The following is a 24,706-nucleotide window of genomic DNA, read 5'->3' on the forward strand; positions in this document are numbered from 1 at the left end:
CCTTGCAAATAAACACGGGAAACGTTATACGTCCGAACAAACCATTCGTAAGCAAAATGTCTATTTGTAAACATTTTACATATTCTTGGTTTATGCTTAGTTTATGTTTAACTTTATGCCAATTTTATTTGTAAGGCCGTTAAAATTTAAATATATGATCACGATTATTAAAATATATTTAGATACTTTTTAGGCGCGCTGTTTGTTACTGAGCGCTTAATTTTGTAGGTGCGATTTGGGAGTGGAAATATGGCAGCTCCGGTTAGGAAACGGAAAAGAATATATAATGTGGAAAGGTAACTAACGGGCACGAACTTAGATATTTTCTTCTTATTATTTAAAAGGTGCACATTTTGAAATTTACGTGTACATAATTTATCCAAAATTTAATTATAATTTACTTAAATTCTTTTGTGACCTTTTTTAGATTTAAATTATTTACGTCGCAAGTGTATTTTGTCTCTTTTGCGCTCAGTTAACCAAACGTGGAATACGGAATTGAGAGATTCTAAATCTAGACGGTTTTTTATGTATTTGTTCATAACATCTCAAGACTAACTTAATGGGAATATAATGTATTATGAAATAGTATATATGATGATATAATCAAACACAATCAACAAACATCTTGATAATAAATGAGGGGGGAGATCATGAACCATTAATCTGACGAAGGCAGGAAGTACACACTAAGTTGGTTTGCGGTGCCGTCGATTCACCCGTAAATTTTTCATAGTTAATTCACGCTTGAGAAATAAAATATTAATAATCATTAACTTATTAAATGTGCTTCAAAATATATTTAAATAACATTTCAGCTTTTATGCTTCAAGTTTTGTATTAGTGACTAGATAAATTGAGAGACTAGATGAGTGATATCAAATGCTGTGAGTGAAGTGTTAATATGAAGGACCCTCCAAGATGTGAGGATGTGGCTGACAAACTTGTGAGACTGTTTGGTTGGAGGCAGACTTATCCAGTGCAAAAACTTCAGCAGAATTTGTTACCTAAACATACAGCAAAGGTAAATATATCATGAACATTTTCCTACCTCATATTATGTAATTTAAATTTATTGCATAAAATACTAGAGTTACAAATACACCATGAATTTCGGATTGCACATTTTGCCCTTATTTTGTAAATATAGGCATCTATATGTAAACACATTTGGTAAAGTTTACTACAATTACACTTTATAATAAATTTCTAATAACACCACACCACTACTGGAGCTGTACGGTAGCTCTAGCTTTTATAAAAGTATTTTTAAAAATAAAAATCTGAATAAAATATTTAAATTGTAATAATGACATAAAATAATTCAATTTTAATTTAACATCCTGTATAGCACGCAACTATGAAACAATAAAGCGAGAGACGAGAGCACACAGTGAGATTGGACACCGTACGCAGTGAACGCTATTGTTAAATTAACTTTCACAGACGTATTGTAACTGAAAGTGTTGGAAAGGTGGCTCATTAAGTCTCAGCCATAAACCTCATTAGAAGCATGGCGGAGGCGTACTTTATTCTATACTAATATTAAGAAGACGAAGAATTTATTTATATCTCTGTGGAATGCTAAAGGGTTTGAATAATTATTTTGTAAATGAGCTGAGGAAGCCCAGATGGTTGCGAAACTGAAGTGGCGATGGGCAAGGCACATAGCTCGACGTATAGATGGCCGTTGGGGCAGTAAAGTCTTCGAATGGTGACCACGTACCGGAAGACGTAGGGTGAGGTCAATTTGAAGGTCAAGGATTCGAACAGATTTTTTTTGGTAGACTGCTGAAACTATTACAAACACCTTTTACTGAGTAAATAAACATTGTATAATTTTTTGTATGGAGAAAATTATGTTTTTGTCAATTACTTGTGTGCTTCATATTTCTTTAAAATAAAACTTACTACAAATCATTCAGGAAGTCACGGCCAACATTTTATTTCCTTACACTTATCTGCGAAAATCTGCGCTTTGGAAGCCACAGGCACATGAACATATTGTTTTTTGTTTTTGTATAAAGAAAATTGTTTTTTATTTACAAAAGTTAGATATACAATACTAACCAGTGTGCGACGTTCTGGTCAAAATCGCCGGAATAGGTCGGATGAGGGCAGCGCAGGACCGATCGTCATGGCGAGATCTTTAGATGAGGCCTTTGTCCAGTAGTGGACGTCTTCCGGTTGAAATCATGAGCTGGGGAACACACCCTCAGAAACCGATGCCAAAAAGAATCAATTAAACGCTGGGGTAAATTAATATATTTAAAGCACTCCGAATAGCTGACTAAGGCATACAACAGAAGAAACGGGAATGTAACCCCGACTAACCAGAAAAAACCTATGCATACTGACTCAAAAACGGAATTCTGACTGTGTTGCCGAAATCGAAAACGAAATAACATGCAGGTTTTCCTTTCAAGGACGCCTCTGCTTCTCTTCGATTGCGGTTCAGTGTTCATGCATAAACTAAACACCACCTTACTTCCAAGTGATGTTTGCAATCGCATTAAGAAGTTTTTCAAAATTAATTCCTTTCGAATCTCTTTGATATCAGTTCGAGTAACCTAGGCATTTTTGTACAAGGCGGAAAATTCATTTAGGGGTGATTTTCCCCTTAACTGTCCAACAAATTCCAAAATGCTGTATAACCTACACGCGTTGGGCATGCGCAACATGAGTAAATTATCTCTACCCATTTTCCCGTCTTATCTCTATGTGTGTATGTCCTACGAGGTATTTTTCAATTGTAGCTTCAATTATTCACAATTCAGCTGTTGTACGTCTTAACGGTATTATTTAAACAGGCCGTTGGTAATTGATATAAATTATCAGTTAGAGATGATCCACAAACAACCTTGGAAATGGCTGGCAGAAGGCTAATCTATCACATTCCATTACGAGACGGTTCGTCGCTTACTTACTAATGACTAAGTAATTGATAGTAATGATAACAGCTTGTTTGATTTGTTTAAACACACCTTACTGCCTTGCCCAACTGATAATATAAATCTTACCTAATGTGTCAACACTGCATAGAATTCTAATTTTGCTAAAGTCTGAGACGAATACTCAGTATATCTAGATATATAACTTTAAATGTGATAATTTTTTTATTATTTTAATAGGTATATAATTTTGCACTCGATATCTCGCGAATCAGCGCTCCGATTTGTATCAAGGCACTTATTTATTATTTCCTGTGGTTAAAGTGCGAAAATGAGGTTTTAGTTCAACATTTACCTGCTTAAGTAAACTTCTGAAGGGAGATTTCAATAGAAGAAAGATGTTTCTTCCGGCAATGGCCATTTTGTCGACGATTTTCTAATTACAACAAAACCTTAGCATAACAATATAAATATAATAAAGAAACGCAGTTAGAAACGCCTTGTGACATTCACGATGAAAGGCCACTATATCCCGGTTATCTGCCAGGACTTTACCCTTAGTTTCCTTGGCCACCGTCCAAATATACAAGGTCTGGTATCTGCACCAGAAGTTTACCAGCCAATAGACCATGATTGATATGTTAATAGTTGAAACTTTAAACAAACATGATTCAAAATTGTGAGCAAAAAGCATGTCCCAGTGAATTCCAAATTTCAGTTCTCTAGACTCGGAATTACTATGACAAGTGTGGTAGAAATATAAAGATGACACTAAAAATGGGTTCCTAATGAACAGATAATTCGATTTCCATTGAACTTTGCTATCGAACATGAACGAAAGCCGACAAGATCATAATCCGAGCTCACGGCTCAGCGATAAATAACCACTAATACAATTAACCTCAAGTAACGAACTAACAAACCATGGAATGTTGACGGAAACTGATTAAAAATTATTGTTACTATGAATTAGAAAGTTATATGACCATTATCTCAGATTATTTATAAAACTAACGGCCGTTCCCAATATTCAGTCTATCTCTTACTTGAGATAATAATCATAACTATCGTTGACTTTTCTATCCCAATAAACTTATCGACGGCAACTCACCTTATCCGCTACACGCTGTCTGTCAATGGGATGACGTATAGCTTAACAGCGATAGAAGTTTGTATGGAAATTCATGCGTCCCAATATAAGGCGATAAGAATGACTTACCGGGTATATTGGGACAGCTTTAGATTATTGACAGCTAATTACTGACAGTAAAAGGTAGTAATTTATCTCTATCTGTAGATAGTATATTGGGAACCGCCGTAAAAAGAGTCTTTCTGTAAGACAACCGATAAAAACAATCCAGGAATATTAGTTAAGTGTGCGTGACAAGCTACGTCTTACACTCGCGATTTGTATGACGCTTTGTGTTAGTGTGCGTGAATTACTCAAGTACAGGTCAGTTTTAAATTCTACTTTTATTATTCGTTTTCATCTATCAATAGCACGAATATCTATGGACAGCGTAAGGCTGATAAGACATGGAAGAAGCTAAAGAATATAGCAAAGATGGCGCATGATATTCTGTTTTTTCTGTCTATGCGGTCAAAGATTACTGTTACGATAAGTAAAAGCTGTTACAAGATATGTTTATGATAGCTGACTCTGTATTAAATATCGGACCGCCTTTTTAGATTTTTTAAAGGTTTGCGCACAAAAAAAAGCAATTGTGTGGTTTTATGAAACCACCATGCAAGTGAAACTTATTTTAACAAAATCATATATAAATATCTGCATAATAAACGAATAAAATACTTATGTATTTGCTTTATCTATTCATAAAATAAAAATACGAAATAAGAAAAAAACTCCAGTCAAGTATGGGGTTCGATCCTGCAGTCCCTGGAACCTTAGCTTAAATCTGACGTATTAGACCACTCGTCCAATCTGACTTGAAAGCAGTAGTTGAAATTAAAAAATGCATTAAATCTACACCCCCATTCCGCGGCCGGCTGTAATGTCACATTACATTAATGGGTTAGATGAATGAAATAAATTTTCGCTTTGAAATTGACAAATTGAAGACGCATTCTATGGTACAGGACCTTTATATTCTGCATTTCTAGATCATTATTGTATAGCACAATATGTACTTGCATCAAATATGCACGTGCAACCACGAGTCATTGTGGGCCCCCATAATAATAATACAAGCCTCGAGTTATACACCGTAATACCATATTGTAATCAGAGCTGAGTATAGCGTGCACATCAACGATAAAATAACGGCTTGGTAGAATTTATATTTTAACGTTCGTTTATGAATAAATTACGTATATATAACCATCTTCCATAGTTAATACTTAATTGAATTATTTCTTGTGTTTTTAACCGACTTCAAAAATGGAGGAGGTTCTTAATTCTTTTTTTTATGTTTGTTACCTCAGAACTTTCGACTGTGTGAACCGATTTTGATAATTCTTTTTTTATATGAAAGCTTGTGCTTCTCGTAAATTATATTGAATACAAAATAATTGCGCATTTTAATACAACTTAATCTAATCCTAGTTATTTTTGGAGTCAGTGTCAGCTAAGTCTTTTTCTCTCATTTAAGTATTATCTTTTATTTTATAAACAGGTAAGTACAGATTTTATAATGTGAATCAAAATTCCAAATTCAAAAATCTGTGGAAATCAAAACAAAATTATAAATATACTAGTATATTTAGTCCATTATTTTGCAAACATTTATATAGACATATAAATAGAGATTTAACTGGTAGTTGTACACCCATCCGTTGTATTGTACTGTACAAAGCTACATCCTGTCTGTTTGTACTACAGCGTGTATCTACAGTATGAAGGTAAAGTGTAATTAAGTGATCCAATTACATATTTGCGAGTTTTGTTTTGATCTAACTCATTAAATACATGAGTTGGTTTGCGTCCATTTGTTGCATTTCATCGTCTTTTTATATACAATATGAACAATAGCACATTTTGCTCTTTACTATGCGTATCTACTTATAGGTTGTGTAAGCATTACTGTGTTTCGGTCTGAAGGGCGCCGTAGCTAGTGAAATTACTGGGAAAATGAGACTTAACATATTTTGTCTCAAAGTGACGAGCGGAATTGTATGCCGCTTTGTATTTTAAGAATCTTGAGCGCCATTGCTATGTGATGTGGAGGGATTATCAATTACCATCAGCTGAACTTCCTGTTCGTCTTGTCATTTATTGTTAAAATATACTTACCATTACCCAGTACCTCACTGGGCAATTAACTGTTCCAATTGAGCATTGCAAGCTTTGTTTTGTTCTAACTCGCAAAATACACGAGTTGGTCAGGGCCTATTTATTGCATTTAAGCGTCTAACGGCCGTTCCCAATATACTATCTACAGATAGAGATTAATTACTACCTTCTACTGTCAATAATCTGAAGTTGTCCCAGTATACCCGATAAGTCATTCTTATCGCCTTATATTGGGACGCGTGAATTGCAACTTCCATACAAACTTCTATCGCTGTCGTCATTATTTTTCCTTGCATGAATATTTGTTTTATTTGGTTACGTAGGTAGCTGCACTATGGGGGTTATATTGTAGCATATATGTCAATGTATGGAAGCTGGAAAATTGAATTATCGAATAGATCTTGTTAATTTTATAAACCATTATTAATTTCATTTCATACAACTCGTCAAGCTATAGCGTGTACCACTTTTAGGTACAGCACCAACACAATCAGTCTTTCAAATCCTTCTTTATTAAGAGGAATCAAAAGCAGTTCTTGTTATAACGGTTAAATTGTTGTTACCCCAGGACAATGATGCTATACCTATACACATATAAGGACATATCATTCTCACTCTGATAGCAAAGGAACCGCTAAAGTGTGCTTAAAGACAATTTAGGCACACTCTTCTCCTTAGTCGTGTGTCAACACTGTCCGAATCAAATCTGGACTGAGTAAATGTTTTCCATTGCTGCTTAGCTTCAAACAGTGCTTAAAACGGCTATATCAGATATCAGAAGCCAAGTAATCAAAATCATTGGAAAAATTTAAACAATTGACATTAAAAAAACTAACGATTCAGCTTAAAAAATTTCGCTCTCCAAAAGTTTTGGAGGAGGATATAGTCGACAATGAAACTGATTTTTTAGTCACGATTTTTAATCAGAGCTGCATTATCTTATCGCATTGATTTTACTCTGGCCCGCGTTAGCGGATCATTTATACGATAGACTATGAAAGCTCTGAAAACGTGGAAAAATTTGAGTTAAGAACTAACCTCTATTTTGAGCAATGCACACACACACAAAGTGTCATACAAATCGTGAGTGTAAGACGTAGAATGTCACGCACTGTAAACTAATATTCCTGGCCTGTTTTTATCGTTTGTTTAACAGCAAGAGATTATATCTGTACGTATAATTAATTATATAAGGACTTCTTATATCCGATATTGCTTCGCTTAACTAATATATTATCTTGAATATCTCCATATATTTTATATACCTTATCATAGATTTTGTTTGTATCGAACTTCAAAGTTTTAAAAATACTTGAAAAGTAAGCTTTTTTCTTAATACGCCTTTATTAGCTTCAGACATAAGTTACTATATAACGGAATCTTTGAACATTATTTTGACCCCAAAAAATGAAAAATAAATAATAGTATAAAAAATATGCTTTTATATTATATTATAGAAAATCTCACTGAAAAATAGGAAATAAATCTTAATAAATTTGAATTAAAAATAGTGTAAGAAAAAATGATTTAATTGTAAAAAAAGCGTGGCGTGCTTTTCAGGATATTATCAAAATAACCCTTCATCAACTCATATCTGTTCATAAAATATTTATAATTATTGATACGATGCACCCTGCGCTTTTTTTTACAATAAACTTATTTTTTCTTACACTTCTTTTAATTAAAATTTATTAAGATTTGTTTCATATTTTTCAATGGGAGTTTCTATAAAAGCATATTTTTTTAATCTATTATTTATTTTTCATTTTTTATTTCTTTCGTATTACACTTTCTCCGATGCCAGTAAGAAACACAGCTAAAACAAATTGATACAACTTTCTTCTAGACGTCTAAATATCTTTAGATAGTAAATTTCTAATATTTTATCTATTGAATCAATAACCATTATCTCTATCTTAGATTTAAGATTTGACTCCCTATCGATCGAAAGCAATTAATTAAACAAATGTTTTAAGTTTTCTTTAGTGTTAATTCCGCCAAAATTTTTCTTTTTAAAACAATTCGACACGTGTTTCGCCTCTACACGAGGCATTCTCAGGACGTGTTGTCTCAAATCGTTGTCCAAAATCTGGCACGAGACTAGTCACACGTGTCGAATTGTCTTATAAACAAATATTGGCAGAATTAACACTAAAGAAAACGTAAATCATTTGTATAATTATGGATTTCCGCAAAGTAACGCCTAATTCAATAAATTTTGCAAATAATTAATAAAAAAAAACATTAATTACTTTATGGCCTCTGAATATCATTATGGTTTAATAAAACAAAACATCCATCCATATACCTTTAACACCCATCTCCATGCAGACGACACAAAAGACCTTCATCCTTCACAACTTATTTGTAACCCACACGTCTGTATAACTTAAGTATAAAATAAGTAAGATCCAAACTTATTTAATAATATTTTCTATTATACATTCTCTTACTAAAAGAAGCAACAGTAACCTTGCATGCTATCCGTAAATATGCCACAATATTGTCCATTCACATAGTCTTGGAAAACAATTTTAGATGTTAAAAACATTAATAATTGAAATTCCTATCTATTGAGGGCATTATCTGCAAAAAAAATACTTAATAGTTTTATGAACATTAAATGTAGTTTAGAAATAAAAGTTAGTTCAGTATTAACGTGCGTTTATTCGCTTTACTTCAGAGTTCAGTTGTGACCGCGACGCGTTGAAAGACGACTGTCTGTTCTGTCGATGTTGTGTTCGTAAATTGAAAAATTGGTGACGTAGATTGATAAGATGCTCTTACAAATTTCTCTCACGCGATTTATATCAAAACGGAGATTGTTTAAAATTCCATTATTATCATAAACAACTGTTCTATTTAAAGTGTTCTAACAGATTGATAACGGTGCATAGTTAGCTGGTTTTCTACCGAGTGTTGATGCAATTAATGTGATACTAATTATTTAACATTGATAATCAATTAACGTTCTAAATTTAAAATAATTTCTCCCTAAAAGTGGTTATTTTATAGATTGAGGTGTATACTCGATAAATATACAAATGCAAATATATTAACTAATTATTTTTAATTCGAGTGCCATATTATATGGTAATGGTGCATAGTTTATTTGGAAATTTTATATCAATAGATCGGATGACTTTTTAATCTTTGTTCTGTAACATTGACGCCCCCTTGTGAATGCTAGTTCGATAAGGTTGCATAGTTTGTATTGACCACAACGGCAACTATTTCTACCCTGAAGCAATAATGTGTAAACTTTACCGTGTTTCGGTCTCAAGGGCGCCGTAGCTAGTGAAATTACTGGGCAAATGAGACTTAACATCTTTTGTCTCAAGGTGACGAGCGCAATTGTAGTGACGTATTGGCAACATAAACCAATTTTGATTTGTCAATGTGTCAATCTTGTGGTTTAATATCTAATATATTAAGGGGCTACAGCCAAGCGTGGCTGACTGTTTACGACTTGTCAATCAAAATCGGTTACAGTTAGAATAGATTCCGTTAGAGATGTTCTTTCCCGCACGCTGTGTTTGTCTATACGCTAGTATATTGTAATTCTATGCGTCTGATTATAAGAACCTATTATATATTTTTCTGAATATATTATCTCTGACATTGATATTGTAAACGATTTTCACAATTTTAAATACCCTCAGTCCTGGTAAAATGTATATTGCCTTTGTGTTGGGTTAGAGCGTTCATTGTTCATAAGCTTTGGTACGAATACAAATTTTAATATAATAATAATATTTTTTTTAATATTTTCCCAAACTATGCAAATCCTACTAACCTACCTGCCTACTACGATGGATACAAGACAACGATGTATTCAATACAATATACTTACTTAAACATACATAAATACTTATAAACATCCATGACTCTAAAACAGAACATACATATTCATCATAGCACAAATGTTTGCAACTACCGGGATTCGAACACGGGACTTAAGTAATCCAACGAATATTCGCTCTTGATTAAAATTGTATTTGAATAACAGACCGCAGATTGCATTGAGTTTGATAATGCTTCAATATTTGTAAATGTCTGTTCGAGTTACCTTGAATTACGTGACTTCACTGTACGATTGCGTGGCTGACGCGAATTAATTCATCATTGTGTGCAAAAAACGATTCTGTTTGCATTGTTTTTATCGAATAATCTCCAGATGCGAGTGTGCATGTACTTGTAACAAGGGTTGTTCAACTTGTATGACCCTTGGGCACGTGAACTCTGAACGCATGTAAAGCTTTCTCAGGGTCTTAATAAGTATTAAATTAAAAATGAAACATGAAACTTATATGCTGGTGTTTTGAATATAATAATTTCGATTCGAAGCTATAGATATTCGTACATATCTTCACAGTCTAACAATATTTTCTTAAACGTAAGTATGATCAAATTTACTGCAAGCAAAAAACAGCACAATTAACTGTTAGTTAAATATACTTAGTCAGTTCAGTCTTTTCTTAGGAACCTTTACAAACGTACGCATGGATACTACCCCTATATGTATCCCACAAAATTTCTTCTGGGTACATTAGGCTACAACTCCCTCGAGGTTAGGCGAAAACGACAGCAGCTCACAGTTATGTGCAGAGTTCTCAGAGGTGATATACATGCGCCGAGTTTGCATGTTGAGCTATGTAGAATCTTTGTACCGGACAATTACTGTTCGAGGCGCAGGCATAGATTGTTCGCGAGTCCGACACATCGTACTGTGGCTCGCACCAACTCACCTATACCGAGGTCTCTCTCTGCTCTTAAGGCTCTTCTCGAAGCCAACCCTGCTTGTGATTTATTTGCGGATGGATGGCAGACGATTTTAACAGAGTGCTTGCGTTTTTGTGAGAGGAATGGATGAACGGTATTTGGATGTTAATTAATTGTTAGTTATTTACAGTAAACTTTGTATTTATTAACTATTATTAATTGTGTAATATGTTTAGTTTGTAATTAATTCTTACTTTAATATTGTTATTGGCTTACGCCGTATTATTAAAGTATAAATAAATAAATAAATACTTAGTCAAGTATTGGATATTGTTAAGGACCCCTCCTTACCTATTGTGGTTGCTGAGGAATAAAATTTCGAATGCCGTTTTTGTGCGTACATAATATTATATACTAGATGACTCGACAGACACTGTTCATATATAAAAAATGATGTAAGTATTTGGAAATGATGTAGACTAAGGCCATCAGAAATGTGTACCCATTGGTGTATCCAATCAAAGTTACTGAGTTAAAATTGACACAAAAACGTATTTTTAAATGATTTTATGATTTTTAGTAATAAAGAATGACAAGAATTAATATCCTATTTTTGTAAAGAGCTTTTACATCACCGCTTTATGTTTAACTAGCTGACCCGACAGACGTTGTTCTGTTCGTAATAAAAAAATCTCTTGCGGATGGAATTTTGGAAAATCCTTTCTTAGCTGACCTCTACTCGGTGAAAAGAATATTCCTACCAAATTTTAAGTCTTTAGCTCTAATGGTTCCAGAGATATCGTTATGAGTGACTATATACGTGGAAATCTCTTATATTATATAGATTACCAAATTTTTATGTATTAAAATTTATATAGTAAATAATGTTATACTTTAGAGATAGAAATATGCTATCACGAACTTTTCTGTAGATCTATATAAGGTACACAATTCCACGATACATTATTTTGTTATATATCTCAAATGGTTTATACAGCGTTTTCGTTGTGAAAACTTATTGTTATATCCCAAATGGCTTATTTTTTTCCGACACCTCCAACAAATATCTTTAATGTATACAGTAACCTAACAAATTATATACCAAAACTTTCTCGAGAACCACGCTGTCCATTGGTGAAAAGATAATGAAAAACGCGGCAATAGTTTTTGAGTTTATTGCGAACACACAGACAGACGCGGCGTAGGACTATGTTTTATAATATGTAATGAAAAATATGAAACAGCAGATGTAATATTTGATTGTTTTCAATGACGCTTGCCTGTCAATGTGACTGACGTATTAAGTGTAATTTACAATTGGACGCGCACGACATTCAAAACGAAATAGGCTTGCATTTCCGTCGGCTCGGACCATCTCTGGCCACAAAGCAGTCGGATAATAGTGCTATCTTATCTATACTGAAACGTGCTCTGGATTCAGATTAAATTACAAATTGCGCGGAAATATAATTCATATTCAAATATTTTTATTCAAAATAGGATTTCAAATCACTTATTGAACGTTAAAAACTAACCCATTCGGATAATAGTGCTATCTTATCTATACTGAAACGTGCTCTGGATTCAGATTAAATTACAAATTGCGCGGAAATATAATTCATATTCAAAAATTTTTATTCAAAACAGGATTTCAAATCACTTATTGAACGTTAAAAACTAACCCATTCGAAATAGTGTGCGTCAGACCTGAGAAGAACGGTCGCAAGAAACTCAGCGGACTTTTCTAAGTTACACACACACACATTTTTTTTTATTTTTTTATTAATGCTCATTTTAAATGTTACATTATTTTTTAAGGTGAATGTTACACTAGCGCATTAGGAATATTCCTGTAATGCTAGACGTAAGTGTTGTAAATAAATAAATAAATAAAAAAAAAACGCATTGTTCCCGTCGGGGTAGACAGAGACAATAGAATGCCATTTGCTTCTATCCTTACAAACTTCTCGCGCTTCCTCTACATTCATTAATTACTCTTTTCTTACATGCTCGCCGGTTGCGGGTGCTTCGGACCTCTGCTTTTCTCAAAACGTCCCCAATTTGATCGACGAATGTTCTACGAGGTCTGCCGCGACCGACTTGCCTTGCCTTTTCTAATTTAGTTACAATATAATGTAGTATCGTACAGTAAAGTTTATTATCAAAAAGCCTAAGGGCGTTCCCTCCATTCCCAGTCTGTGGTATCATTAAGGCTGTGCTCTATAGAGCGTAGACTTTGCTCAGACTTTACTTACGTAAAACTTAGCTGAGTGTAAGCTAAGCATAAGCAGTTGAAATTATTTTGAGCTTAAGGTAGCAATGCAAGAGTCAAGTTCGCGTTTTATCACACTCAGCTGAGTTCAACGTAAGTAAAGTCTGAGCAAAGTGTAAGTACGCTTTAGATCTCAGTCTTAGTGTAATCATTTTGTATGTTTTTATATTCGATCGGAAGTTCGTATTTCAATCGGCAGCGGTGTCTTTTATAGCGATTATTGTTGTGATTATTTATTAAAAAATTATAAAATGTAAGTAAATTATTTTATGATAAAAATTTGATTATTACAATACAGCGCCACTCAGGATTCTTGAGAAACGGGTCAAATTCTGAGCGCCATTGAAATTGAGATCGTTGCTCCGAGGAATAAAATGTTAAGTTTTATTATAGCCCAGTAATTTCACTAACTACGGTGCCAACTGTTTCAGTAATTTAGGGAGTTCATAGCGAACAAATAGGGTGACATGAAATTTAATATATATATATATATATATATATATATATATATATATATATAATATATAAATATATTCAATTAATTCTTATACAAGTTTCAAGATTACGCCATAATAACACTGTAACTGGTCTGAGACCAGCCTAACGAAATACTCTAAGAAAAAAGCGATTCACTCGATTGTATGAAACGTGCAGTCATTGACATATTGACAGATGACGACTTTATTCTTGTAAAAAACGGAGATAACCGAACTCCACCACGTTTTAAGCAACTGTTCGCTTTCAAACTTTGCCGGATTATACTTCGTCGCCCAATTGTAGCAACCTATTTCAAACTTATGTCAAATCTCAATGCACGTTTCATACTAAACTAAATTTCAATTTTTACTTAGGCAATCCTGCCTCTTATTACGTAGTATTTACATCCTCTTTGTCTTAGACGGTGTTTTCTTTGTCGGATGGCGACGTGGCGTCATATTCTTCATTCGATACTCTTGAATAATTTCATGGAATTCATAACGTACGCACGGGACGTGAAGCAGGGTTCAAGGCACTGCTCGTTGCGTTTAAGTTATCTTTATCATATCAGCCTTTCATTTCATTCGCTTTTAGTTTCTCTATCCGTCGTACTAATTAGTGAACTAAACTATAATTACTTTGTTTAAAATTTAGAACTACCTTCATTAACAAAAAGTAAGTAATTTATACATTTTATTTATATTATATTCAATTTAATGAAATTATATTAAAAAAAGAAAGAGGCCGCTGAGTTTCTTGTTCCTGTTATTCTCAGGTCATATATTATTTTCTAATTTGTGGTATTTTGACGTTCAATGATAGATTGAAAATCCATCATTATGTTATCTCAGTTAACAGCTTTCTTACGGCATTCCCAATATACTATCTACAGATAGAGATAAATTACTACCTTCTACTGTCAGTAATTAGCTGTCAATAATCTGAAGTTGTCCCAATATACCCGATAAGTCATTCTTATCGCCTTATATTGGGACGCGTGAATTGCAATTTCCATACAAACTTCTATCGCTGGTAAGCTATACGTCATTGACAGACAGTTTGTTCTGGTAAGATGAGTTACCGTCGATAAGTTTATTGGCACAGAAAAGTCAACGATAGTTATGATTTTTATCTCAATTAGGAGATAGACTGAATATTGGGAATGGCAGTTAGTAATTCATACATATGTTTACACAAGTATTTATACTAGCTTGTCTGTATGTCTGTTTGTTCCGGGCAACCCCCAAAATGACTGACCCAAAATTATATTTTGACAGGACTTTCACCGTCAGAAAACTCAGATTATTTGTAAACAAAATCTCAAATCATACCCAGTGTTCATAGTGCAATGCTATATATTTACTCATTAATTTCACTCACTGCTAAAGTATAACTGGCCTTGCCAAATATATACAGAATATTTCATAATAGTTAAATTATACGTATATTTGCCAAGAACTACTTACAAAAAATTTCAATTATACTTTTTCCGAGACTTACTATATATACCGGTTGTAAACAGACAACCTCCGAATACGAAAGAGTTCCGTAGAGTTCCCTACACTGACCTATATTAAATACCACTGGACAGGCTTTTCCTATGTTTGACAGCAAATTTTTTGTGCCTATCTGAAGCGCCACTCGCGAGCGTCCAGAGAACTAATTTTGACGTATAATACAAATGGCTGTGAGAGAAGCGTACATTGCTCGTACTCTGAAGTATTTTTGCATTTTGAATTAATTTCGTTCATTTTACGAGTTATTTGCGAGTACACTTCAGGAATGAACGTAATAAAGTACACGATTTTTTTTTGTAAATTGTTTTCCACCATCTATCGATGTTTGTTTCGCTGAGGGTATCATCACTAGTTTTAGTACCGCAGACTCTCGCTATATGGCCAACAGCGCCAAAATGGCGAATATAAAACAGACACAAAAGCACTTTGACAGCCGCCAGTCCAGTAATAAATAGTAGAGGTCAGTGCTTCCCTGTTCTATAACTGAATCATAGATATCAACAGTTCTGTTGGTGTCAAGAATAAAATTTTCAAAAATGTTTGTACACTTTTTTAGCCAGCATTCTAATGCAATGTACAGTACCTACGTAATAAGGGTCAATGTCACATCAGCTGTTGCGGCGAAGTACATTTCTTTTTTTTGTTTTTTTTATACTTCTAGGGACTATTAACACAGATAATTCGATAGCTATAACTTATAAATATACTGCATCACATAATTTTTTTTTCGGTTAATTTCAGTGCCAATATATTCAGAATCATGGTCCAATTGCAGCCCCCATTTTTAGAATGTAGTTGTTTTACATCATGTATAATAGCTGGAAATAAAATAAGTAGGTTTTCATGGAAAGTTTTGAAATCACAAAATTTGGTTTACTGATTTCTGTAGACCAAAAATAGCTCAATGCGTCCTAATACGAGCGTGACCTAAATAATAACTGTGTTATTACAAAAAAGTTAAACATGTATTGAACACTTGTTTTAAAAAAGTTCTATTACAAATCTGTGTATTTCTAATGATTAGCGTTCAAAATTTCTTAAATAATAATAATAATATTGACACACTCATACACAAATTATCTTGCCCCAAACTAGGCACAGCCTGTAATGGGTACAAGACAACGATATACACAAATAAAATTTGATGAACGATGCGGGATTCGAATCCACGACCTCCGTCGTTTTGTTTTTCAGATTTTATTTGTGTATTAATCCTAGAAGTGAGACACATTACGGATAGATCATATTCAAAGATAATAATATTATGGAAGGTTTAAATTATATGATGACAGATATATGACAGCTGACACAAAAATTCCGTTCTGTTCCTTCAATTGTTCCTGTACACATCATTTTATGTTGTGATTAACGACGTTTTAGTTAAACACAAGCTAAACACTGTTTTGTATTAGAAAAAGATAAATTCCATTTCAGACGTCGTTATTGTCTAAACCATGTTTAAATTATTTTTTTGTATAACACCGTAAACGTTATCTTCGATGTTTGAGAGATTGTCCTTGTCATAACCAAGTGTGCATACAAGATCAATCAATAATCACATGATTTCTTTAAATGGATTGAGTTGTTGAGTCAAGATGATTGAGATACCAACAGCAGCTGTTGCAGTAGCATGCGAGGTCGTGTTTGGGTGGTGGTGCGCGAAGGTCAAGGTTTCTTTCGCGCCATTGACCCGGTATAAACAATTCGGTATTCGTAGCTCATTGTTTCCATAGTTCTCTGTGTTTATCGACGCCTAAGGCAGGGTTGCACCAACTTATTTAAAGTACCGGTTAAGCAAAGAATGAGTTGCACCATTTGACAAATTTTTGGATGACGGTCATAACTGTTAGCCATAATCGTCCAAACTTCGCCGGTATTAGCGGGCTGTTTTCCGCAACTTGACGTCTTTTGTGCGCCTATTTTGCGTGATGGGCTTACGGTGTTATTCCTGCCAACCCAATTCTTCCAGGAAGTCCGGCAATTACTTGATGTTGCCGATGTCCTCTGGTAGTCCTTGTACCTTGGCCTTCCGAGGTATTGTGCTCTGTATTCCGCCACCTCTTGACACTTAAGAATGACAAGGGCTGTTTCTTCCGCCCCTAAACAGGTCGCTTTCATCTCCGGTCAAAGCTATTGTTAATGTTTTAATATGTTAATAGTGATTTGTCAAAAGTTTCAAATAAATAGTCGATATTGGCAATTCATTTTTTAACTTTTACCATGCCAAGGAATAGGATGGTGCAATACATTTTGCAGTCTATGTTTACAGTAACGCTGACTGTTACTGTTAGCATTAAATTTGACTTAAACCGTAACTATAACAGCTAATATGCCGCAACCCAGTCTAGAACTCTTGTATGTCATTTATTTATTTATACATAATCCACAGCTCTTAAAAATATTAAAAAAAAAACATATAAATATGAACTGTCATTGTCAAAATGATAGATTTCTTATTTTCTTGTAAGTACCTGGGTGAAAATGAGAAAATAATACAGTGTAAAATGAAAGCCTTCAAAGATATAGAGAACTACTTAACTATTTATTCTATATTGTATATTAGCGTATAGACAACCTGATAGCCCGATAATGCGTGACCATGTTTGATTCGTCACTATGTGAGTTAGTTAGTTGGCTAATATTAAAAATACTAAGGGGCTAACATCAAAAGTGGCTGACTTTTTAAGACTTGTCAATCAAAATCGGTTACAGACACAATAGATTCGCTTACCTTTTCTAGCTTACTTTATCTCCGTTAGAGATCTTCTCTCTCGCATACTTTATTAGCCTTTAAGCTAACATATTGTATGTGTATGTTTAGAGTATAGGCAATATAATGATTGTTCTTGCTAGACCACTAACTATGTACCAACAGGTAATTTTAAATAACATCAAACTTGTATTTATACATTCACCACACTGTTACGTGCTTCATATGAACAGCATCAACTTAGTTTATTAAGCTTTTTTATAATATTAAATCTTATTAATAATGTAACATCCACATCCATAAAAAAAAATAAGACTTTATTTACCATTTTGGGGATGAAATTTGTTATATTCATCATATTATCAGATCCCGGATTATCATTCGTCTTTTTTATATAAGACGGTGTTATGGGAAGCGGTGAGACAACCGCCCATGGGCATCCGTAATACTAGGGGTTCAGAAATGAGTGGTCGGCCATTAAGTTGGGATTATCGTCTAAACTTACTAACTCCCTAAGATCTTTGTGAACTTTATAGCCGGTAGGTATTTCATTCCACAAAGTGGCTGTGCGAGGCAAGAAATTTCTCACATAACGCACGATTATAGAATACTAGATGTCGTCAGATGTATAGTTGAGCCGTATAAGACAGGCTTAATACATAAAGTTACTCTACCTTCACATTTTTTATATATATCAATTCGTTTCTCAGGTCCTCATTGTTCTCATATTGTTTGTTTATTTACCTCCGCGTGAAATATACGAAACCAATTGAGAGTGTTTGCGAAAACGTGTGAAAGACTGCCTTAGTATGTATTCAAGTGTTGATAATGGAAGAAGTTGTTCCGGTGCCTCCTCCAAGATTTAAGAAACGCGCAAAGCTACCAGGCGATAAGGATCGACTGAAGAGAACAGTTACTTGGGTACACATTAATACTTTTATAACACACTATAATTTGTGGGCCTTTAGCGCGGCTTACACGTTCCAACCTTACTAAAAACTCAAGTGTCAAAATTATTATTAATAATAAATTTAAGATTCTTTTTATTTAATACAACTTCGAACACTAATGTTTATTATAGAATTTACTGTGGTGGTGGGGGGATAATCTATGGGTTGCTCCGATTATGGTGTCCAATAGTAAAAATTTTCACAAAAAGATGCGAAGCGAACCTACTAGGATATTGAATTAGCTCAACCAACCCGCATAGTAAACCCGGTTAAGTAGATTGTTTTTAGCGTAATCAAAACTCTACATGGAAAGAAAAAAAATTAAACAAAGATTTTCTAGCGTGAAACGTGATATTGAAAGTGCCCCTTGAATATCGCTTATTAGATCAGTTTTCTTTCATATATTCCGTTAAAGACACACACGGAAGTATACCACTGACAACTTGACATAAATATCGGCGTTGACAATGGCACAAAACCCTGCGAACCAAGACAAAACATTGCCAATATACCCACATACATACGCTTTTCAATAACAATCTTAATGTTCAGTACAATCGGTATGAATGAGATGAAAAGCTTAAGACAGCGTGGGAATGAAGCTCGTTTCAATGCCATGCTCGGTTACGCGTGTACAGACGTACTGTCTTTGTTAGTAGTCGTTTATTTTTAATAGATTCCGATGAATAGGCAAATAAGATTAGCGAGAATACCAAACTAGGGATAACCATGATACTAAAAAATTCGATTGTAATTCATTACATTTTTCCAATACTGTAGGTATATCTTTTTTGTAATCTGTATGAAAGAGAAGAAAAAAGAGCGTACAGGTTACCTCATCGCCGCTCGCATTCTCTTGCAACACCGGAGGAATCACAGGAGCGCTGCCGGCCTTTTACAAAAGCTTACGCGCTTATTTTGATGGCACCCATGTCGTATCGTCCTCATTCCATAGCTTAGTTGTACGTGAAAGAAAGTTCCTTGATAACTGCTATGATAGTGCAGGAACTTCATATTTAGATAGCAAAGATGGTATTCGACGGCAGGAATTAGGTCAAACAGCTCTTCGGAACACTCCCCGTAATAATTGCAGTTAATAATTGCAACACACAACAAAAGCGACGCGTACGTCTCTACGCAACGCCAAGTGATCTAGCTGTTCACAGAGCAGGGATTTAGATCACATATCTCTCTATAGCTGATCACAGACCTGACACTAGATCCCCAAAAATTACATATCTCTTACGTTCTTAACGGATTGAGTGTGTTTTAGAACAAACATAAACTTGTTATGCCTACTACTCGGTTGGGTCGAGTTAGTAAGTCTTTTCTTGGGCGATGTATAATGCTTCTACAATATGATCCCAGAAAATGTACAAAACAAATGTGTTGCGAAATTTAAAAGAATTGTTAAAAAACGTTTGTGTGGGAAAGGTTATTATAGCATAAACGATTTTCTTAATGACACTACGGACTGGGAATAAAGCGAACATCCTCAGGCTCTTTAATTATAAATGTTTATTGTACGATATTACATTGTAATCCATATGTTATATTAAACAAAAAAAGCCTGCTGAGTTTCTTGCGCCCGTTCTTCTCAGGTCTGAGGCAGTCTCTTTTGATTGTCTAGTAAAAGTCTAGTAAGTCTAGTAAAATAACATATAATAAGTGATTTATGACTGTCGATGATTATAAAAGAGTTTATTTCGCTTCCAGGGTCCAGAAACATGGGTAGGTGTGAGAGCCCTGCGCGCCAGCTCCGGCGGGATCCTCGACCCGGACGACCGCGTGTGCGACGTGGCGGACGACCGGGAGACTCTCACGGCAGAGTGCACCAGCCAGACCCCACAACCTCGCGCGGCGCAAGCTGATGGTGCCAGCGGTTCCTCCGCGGGCACGGCTTCTCCCGACATGTTTCGGGTAAGATACTTTAGCTATTTTCATAATATTATGTCCTATGGTATATTCTTATGAGGCAGTGCGGCCGATATTATTACCATCTTTGTGCTGCAGAAGAGGGCTATTTGCGCTATTTATAACCTAGCTCCTAAAGAATCATTAAGAGAAAATTTTAAAGAAATAAACATTTTGACTGTTCCTAAGCACATTGAGGAATTTACTAGATACTGTGACATTCATAATGTTAACACGAGGAACAATCATAAACTTGTTATGCCTACTACTCGGTTAAGTCGAGTTAGTAAGTCTTTTAGTGGGCGAAGTACTCGTATATACTTCTTTTATAGACAATATGGCTCCAGAAAATATACAGAACAAATGTGTTGCGAAATTTAAAAGAATTGTTAAAAAACGTTTGTGTGGGAAAGGTTATTATGGCATAAACGATTTTCTTAATGACACCACAGACTGTGTACGAAGTGAACACCCTCAGGCTCTTTAATTATAAATGTTTATTGTACGATATTATATTGTAATCCATATTTTATATAAAAAAAAAACCCCGCTGAGTTTCTTGCGCCCGTTCTTCTCAGGTCTGAGGCAGTCTCTTTTGAATGGGTGGTAGTTTCTGACGTTCAATAAGTGATTTTGTATCCTATTTTCATTAAAAATATTTGAATTTGATATTGAAAATTATTCTATAAAATCAACCGTTAGTGCAAGTGATAAATATATATTTACTTAAATAAATATATATTTACTTACACTTGCGGGGCAACGACCTAAACTGGGACTCTTCCTCCGACACGAGAGTCTTCCATTATATATCCACCGTATTTTGGTCTTGTGCATTATCACACCAATTCATAATTTTCATTTCGCACGTGTCAGCGTTCACCATGTCTTTCCACCTATACTTAGGGCGACTTACTGGGCGTCGGCCCTCTACAAGTCCCAAGTATGCTTTTCTCAATCCACGATCCTCTCCTATGCGTTCTACGTAGCCGAGCCAGCGGAGACGATGAGCCTTAACTTCTCCAATAAGTTTGGGCTCAGCCCTGTGGTCTTCTATCTCAGCATTCTTGCAGAATCTCAATTCCCCATTTTCAGACAAGGTGGGGCCTAGGATCATACGTAAGATTTCCGCTCTGCTACAAGTAGTTTGGTCTCCTGCTCTAGCGTCCAGGCTTCACAACTATACCATACATTAATACTGGTCTAATATTAGTGATATTTATCTTAATTATATATCATCAACACGGGATATAATATCGAGAAACATACTTAGTACGTAACGTTTTAATAATATAAGTTTGAACTATGCTCAAAACTGAACAAACATTTCTACTACTCCGAGAACTTTGAAAATGATAATGATATTGTTGAAATTATAAATTTGAAAATGATCTCAAATTCGTTACGAGTAGCAGCAATCCCCAGAACCTTGGAAACGATATCCATAAAGTTGAAATAATTTTCCCGGCGGCTATAGGTATTATTCCAGGCAGCGAATGCTTTAAAAAGGTATACAGGGAGATGAAACTTGTAACACAATTTTGACGTCATGTTATGTGGACACGATTTATCTTATCACGCTCCCTCTGGTACTCCCAAATTTCGGGATAAAAATACCCTAGGTATGTCCTATTCTGTACCTCTGACAGCGTTTGTGTAAAATTTCATAATGATCAGTTCGCATTCGTAAGTAAATATTAGCTTCAATTATATATAATAAGCTTCAAGACTTACAATATTTATAAATAAAAATAACATCAGCAGATGCAGAAAGCTACAATGGCTGTATGATAATAGACCTTTGCCACAATATAATTTATGATATTACCGAACCTTCTAATATTATAAAATTCGTAGTGTTACCAAAATCCTCCGAAACGGCTTGACCGATTTTTGCGATATTTTTGTGTATTAATAATAGTATTTTTTTATTAATTTATATGGCAATGCGTTTGTTGGTGCAGTTACTAGTTTCGAAGTAAAGTTTAAAAAATCTAAACGGGCAAATTATATGCGGCGCTTTAACAATTGACGAGGCTGTATGGACTATGACCCTTGCCATCCTTGGACAATCTATGCAAATAAAAAAAAACCCGCGCGGAAAAAATTGTAATGACAGTTTACTGCAGTCAACACAAAAAGTTATTTACAAACTTTTTTGAACATGTCGAGACTTGTACATTTTCAGGTCGAAACCATTTCCATACATGTATTTTTCTTTTATATTATATTTTCATTGCGTGTAATGTATTCAGTTAGAAAACATTACTTGTGTAATTGTTTTATAAATATGGGCCTGTGTTGTTCATTGAGCTGTTGTAAAGATGGATATTACTCGAAAGTAAGTTTAATATTTCATATTGTTTCATAGCCTGAGTAGGTAAGTGACTAACATACTTATATTTTCTCTTGATATTTATATGTAAGTAAACATTCAATTTCTTATTTAAAATTATATGTTATTCATATCATATTATATATTTAAATAGAATAATAATTATCAATTACTTATAACACAATATGTATTGTCTTGAACTAATTATGTAGGTAAGTCCTTCTTAAGTTCATTTTATTCATTCATGCAATTGGATCGAAATATCGGCATCAAATTAATAAAATATATATCGTGAATACCCGTCATAATACATAATAATTACTTACAATAATTATGTACCTCATCGTACTTGTAAAGTAAAGCTTACTTCTCCAGCTGTATCACATGTTTTAATATACTGTTCCACCTGATTCCCGCCGCCGACACGCCATAAATTAGGATATCATCCCCACCATCTGGATGTGTGGTGTTCCTCGACAGTGCGGTTTTCAAGGAAGTGGTTCCGAGCTGTGGTATGACCTACTTGGCGTGTTGTTTCCTGGACGATACGACATGGGCATCTTCAAAAAAAGCGAGTACACTTTCTTAAGGGCCGGTAACGCTCCTGTGATTTCTCTGATGTTGCAAGAGAATGTGGGAGGCGGTGATTACTTAACATCATCCGTACACTCATTTGTCCTCTCTTCTTTAAAAAAATAGTCGGACATTATTACGCAAAGCAAACTCTTTCGTTTCCTCATGTTCAAGTTAAAGACTTGAACAAATCGTGAGGTATAGCTAGTCGAAAAATATAGGTTCCGTAAAGTAATCACCAATATATAATATCCTAAAGCTTTACTTTAAAATGGGTTCAAGCGAAAATTTTTGTGAAAAATTTCTTTGTCGACAGTTAAATATCATCTCGACTTAAACTCCACTTATTCTGAATTCGAGAGATCGACTCTCAAATATCCCCCCGGTCCCCGGTCGACCATCAGGTCGGTTCTCCTCTTCTTTCCAAAATATTCGGATATTATGGTAGCATCATGTCATAGTATACATATATATGAAGTGGTGACGACGCCGAATCTTTTGTCATGCAGATAATTTCCTCCCTTGATTCAAAAGAATTAAATTTCTTAAATTCAACCTTTAGTTTGTGTGTAATTATAATACTATGCCAACTGAAATTCACTAATAAGAACTTAAAATAAAATCTCCTTTAAAATGGCAGTAGGTAAATAAAACTGTACCTCATGTCAACAAATTTAACTAAATTCAATCACGGCTTAAAAGCTTTTGGGGTTTTGCAGATGCAATTTAAAATTGTAACTGTGTAAAAACGTACGTGAAGTAATGAAACTGATTCATAGCAAAGAATTCCGCAGTTAGATTTTAATCAAATCTGTGGCTTTGCTAACCTCAGAACTACCATTGAAACAGACAGATACTAAATCTGTATTTTAATAGGCCATGCTCGGATAACTGTTTGTTTTAGTTATACACGGTTTTTATATTATTTGAATGAAAATTATACATTTAGAACATTGATGTACAGTAATCAACTAGACCATAACTAGACTCCCAATTGCCTGTTAAATGGTGGGCAAAAAATGTCCGAGCTACTTTGTATATACATTAACTTATATACATAATATTAAAATATTAATTCAAATTAACACCTTATTT

General features: G+C 34.3%; 1 protein-coding gene across 4 annotated transcripts in view; it reads left to right on the top strand.

The window, feature by feature from the left end:
• LOC126976464 (partitioning defective 3 homolog) overlaps positions 1–24,706 on the top strand; it is a 92,050-nt gene that overhangs the window by 38,238 nt on the left and 29,106 nt on the right. Inside the window, exons 1-3 of one of the 4 annotated variants that reach the window (XM_050824794.1) lie at positions 8,839–8,900; positions 18,550–18,760; positions 20,506–20,709. In XM_050824794.1, coding sequence (XP_050680751.1) covers positions 18,668–18,760; positions 20,506–20,709 — 297 coding nt within the window. In that variant the 5' untranslated portion in view covers positions 8,839–8,900; positions 18,550–18,667. Of the gene's footprint in view, positions 1–818; positions 1,025–8,838; positions 8,901–18,549; positions 18,761–20,505; positions 20,710–24,706 lie in introns of those variants that run through there. The other 3 variants (XM_050824791.1, XM_050824792.1, XM_050824790.1) reach the window with 3 other exon arrangements.

This window comes from Leptidea sinapis, chromosome 41, assembly GCF_905404315.1.
Source record: "Leptidea sinapis chromosome 41, ilLepSina1.1, whole genome shotgun sequence".
NCBI lineage: Eukaryota > Metazoa > Arthropoda > Insecta > Lepidoptera > Pieridae > Leptidea > Leptidea sinapis.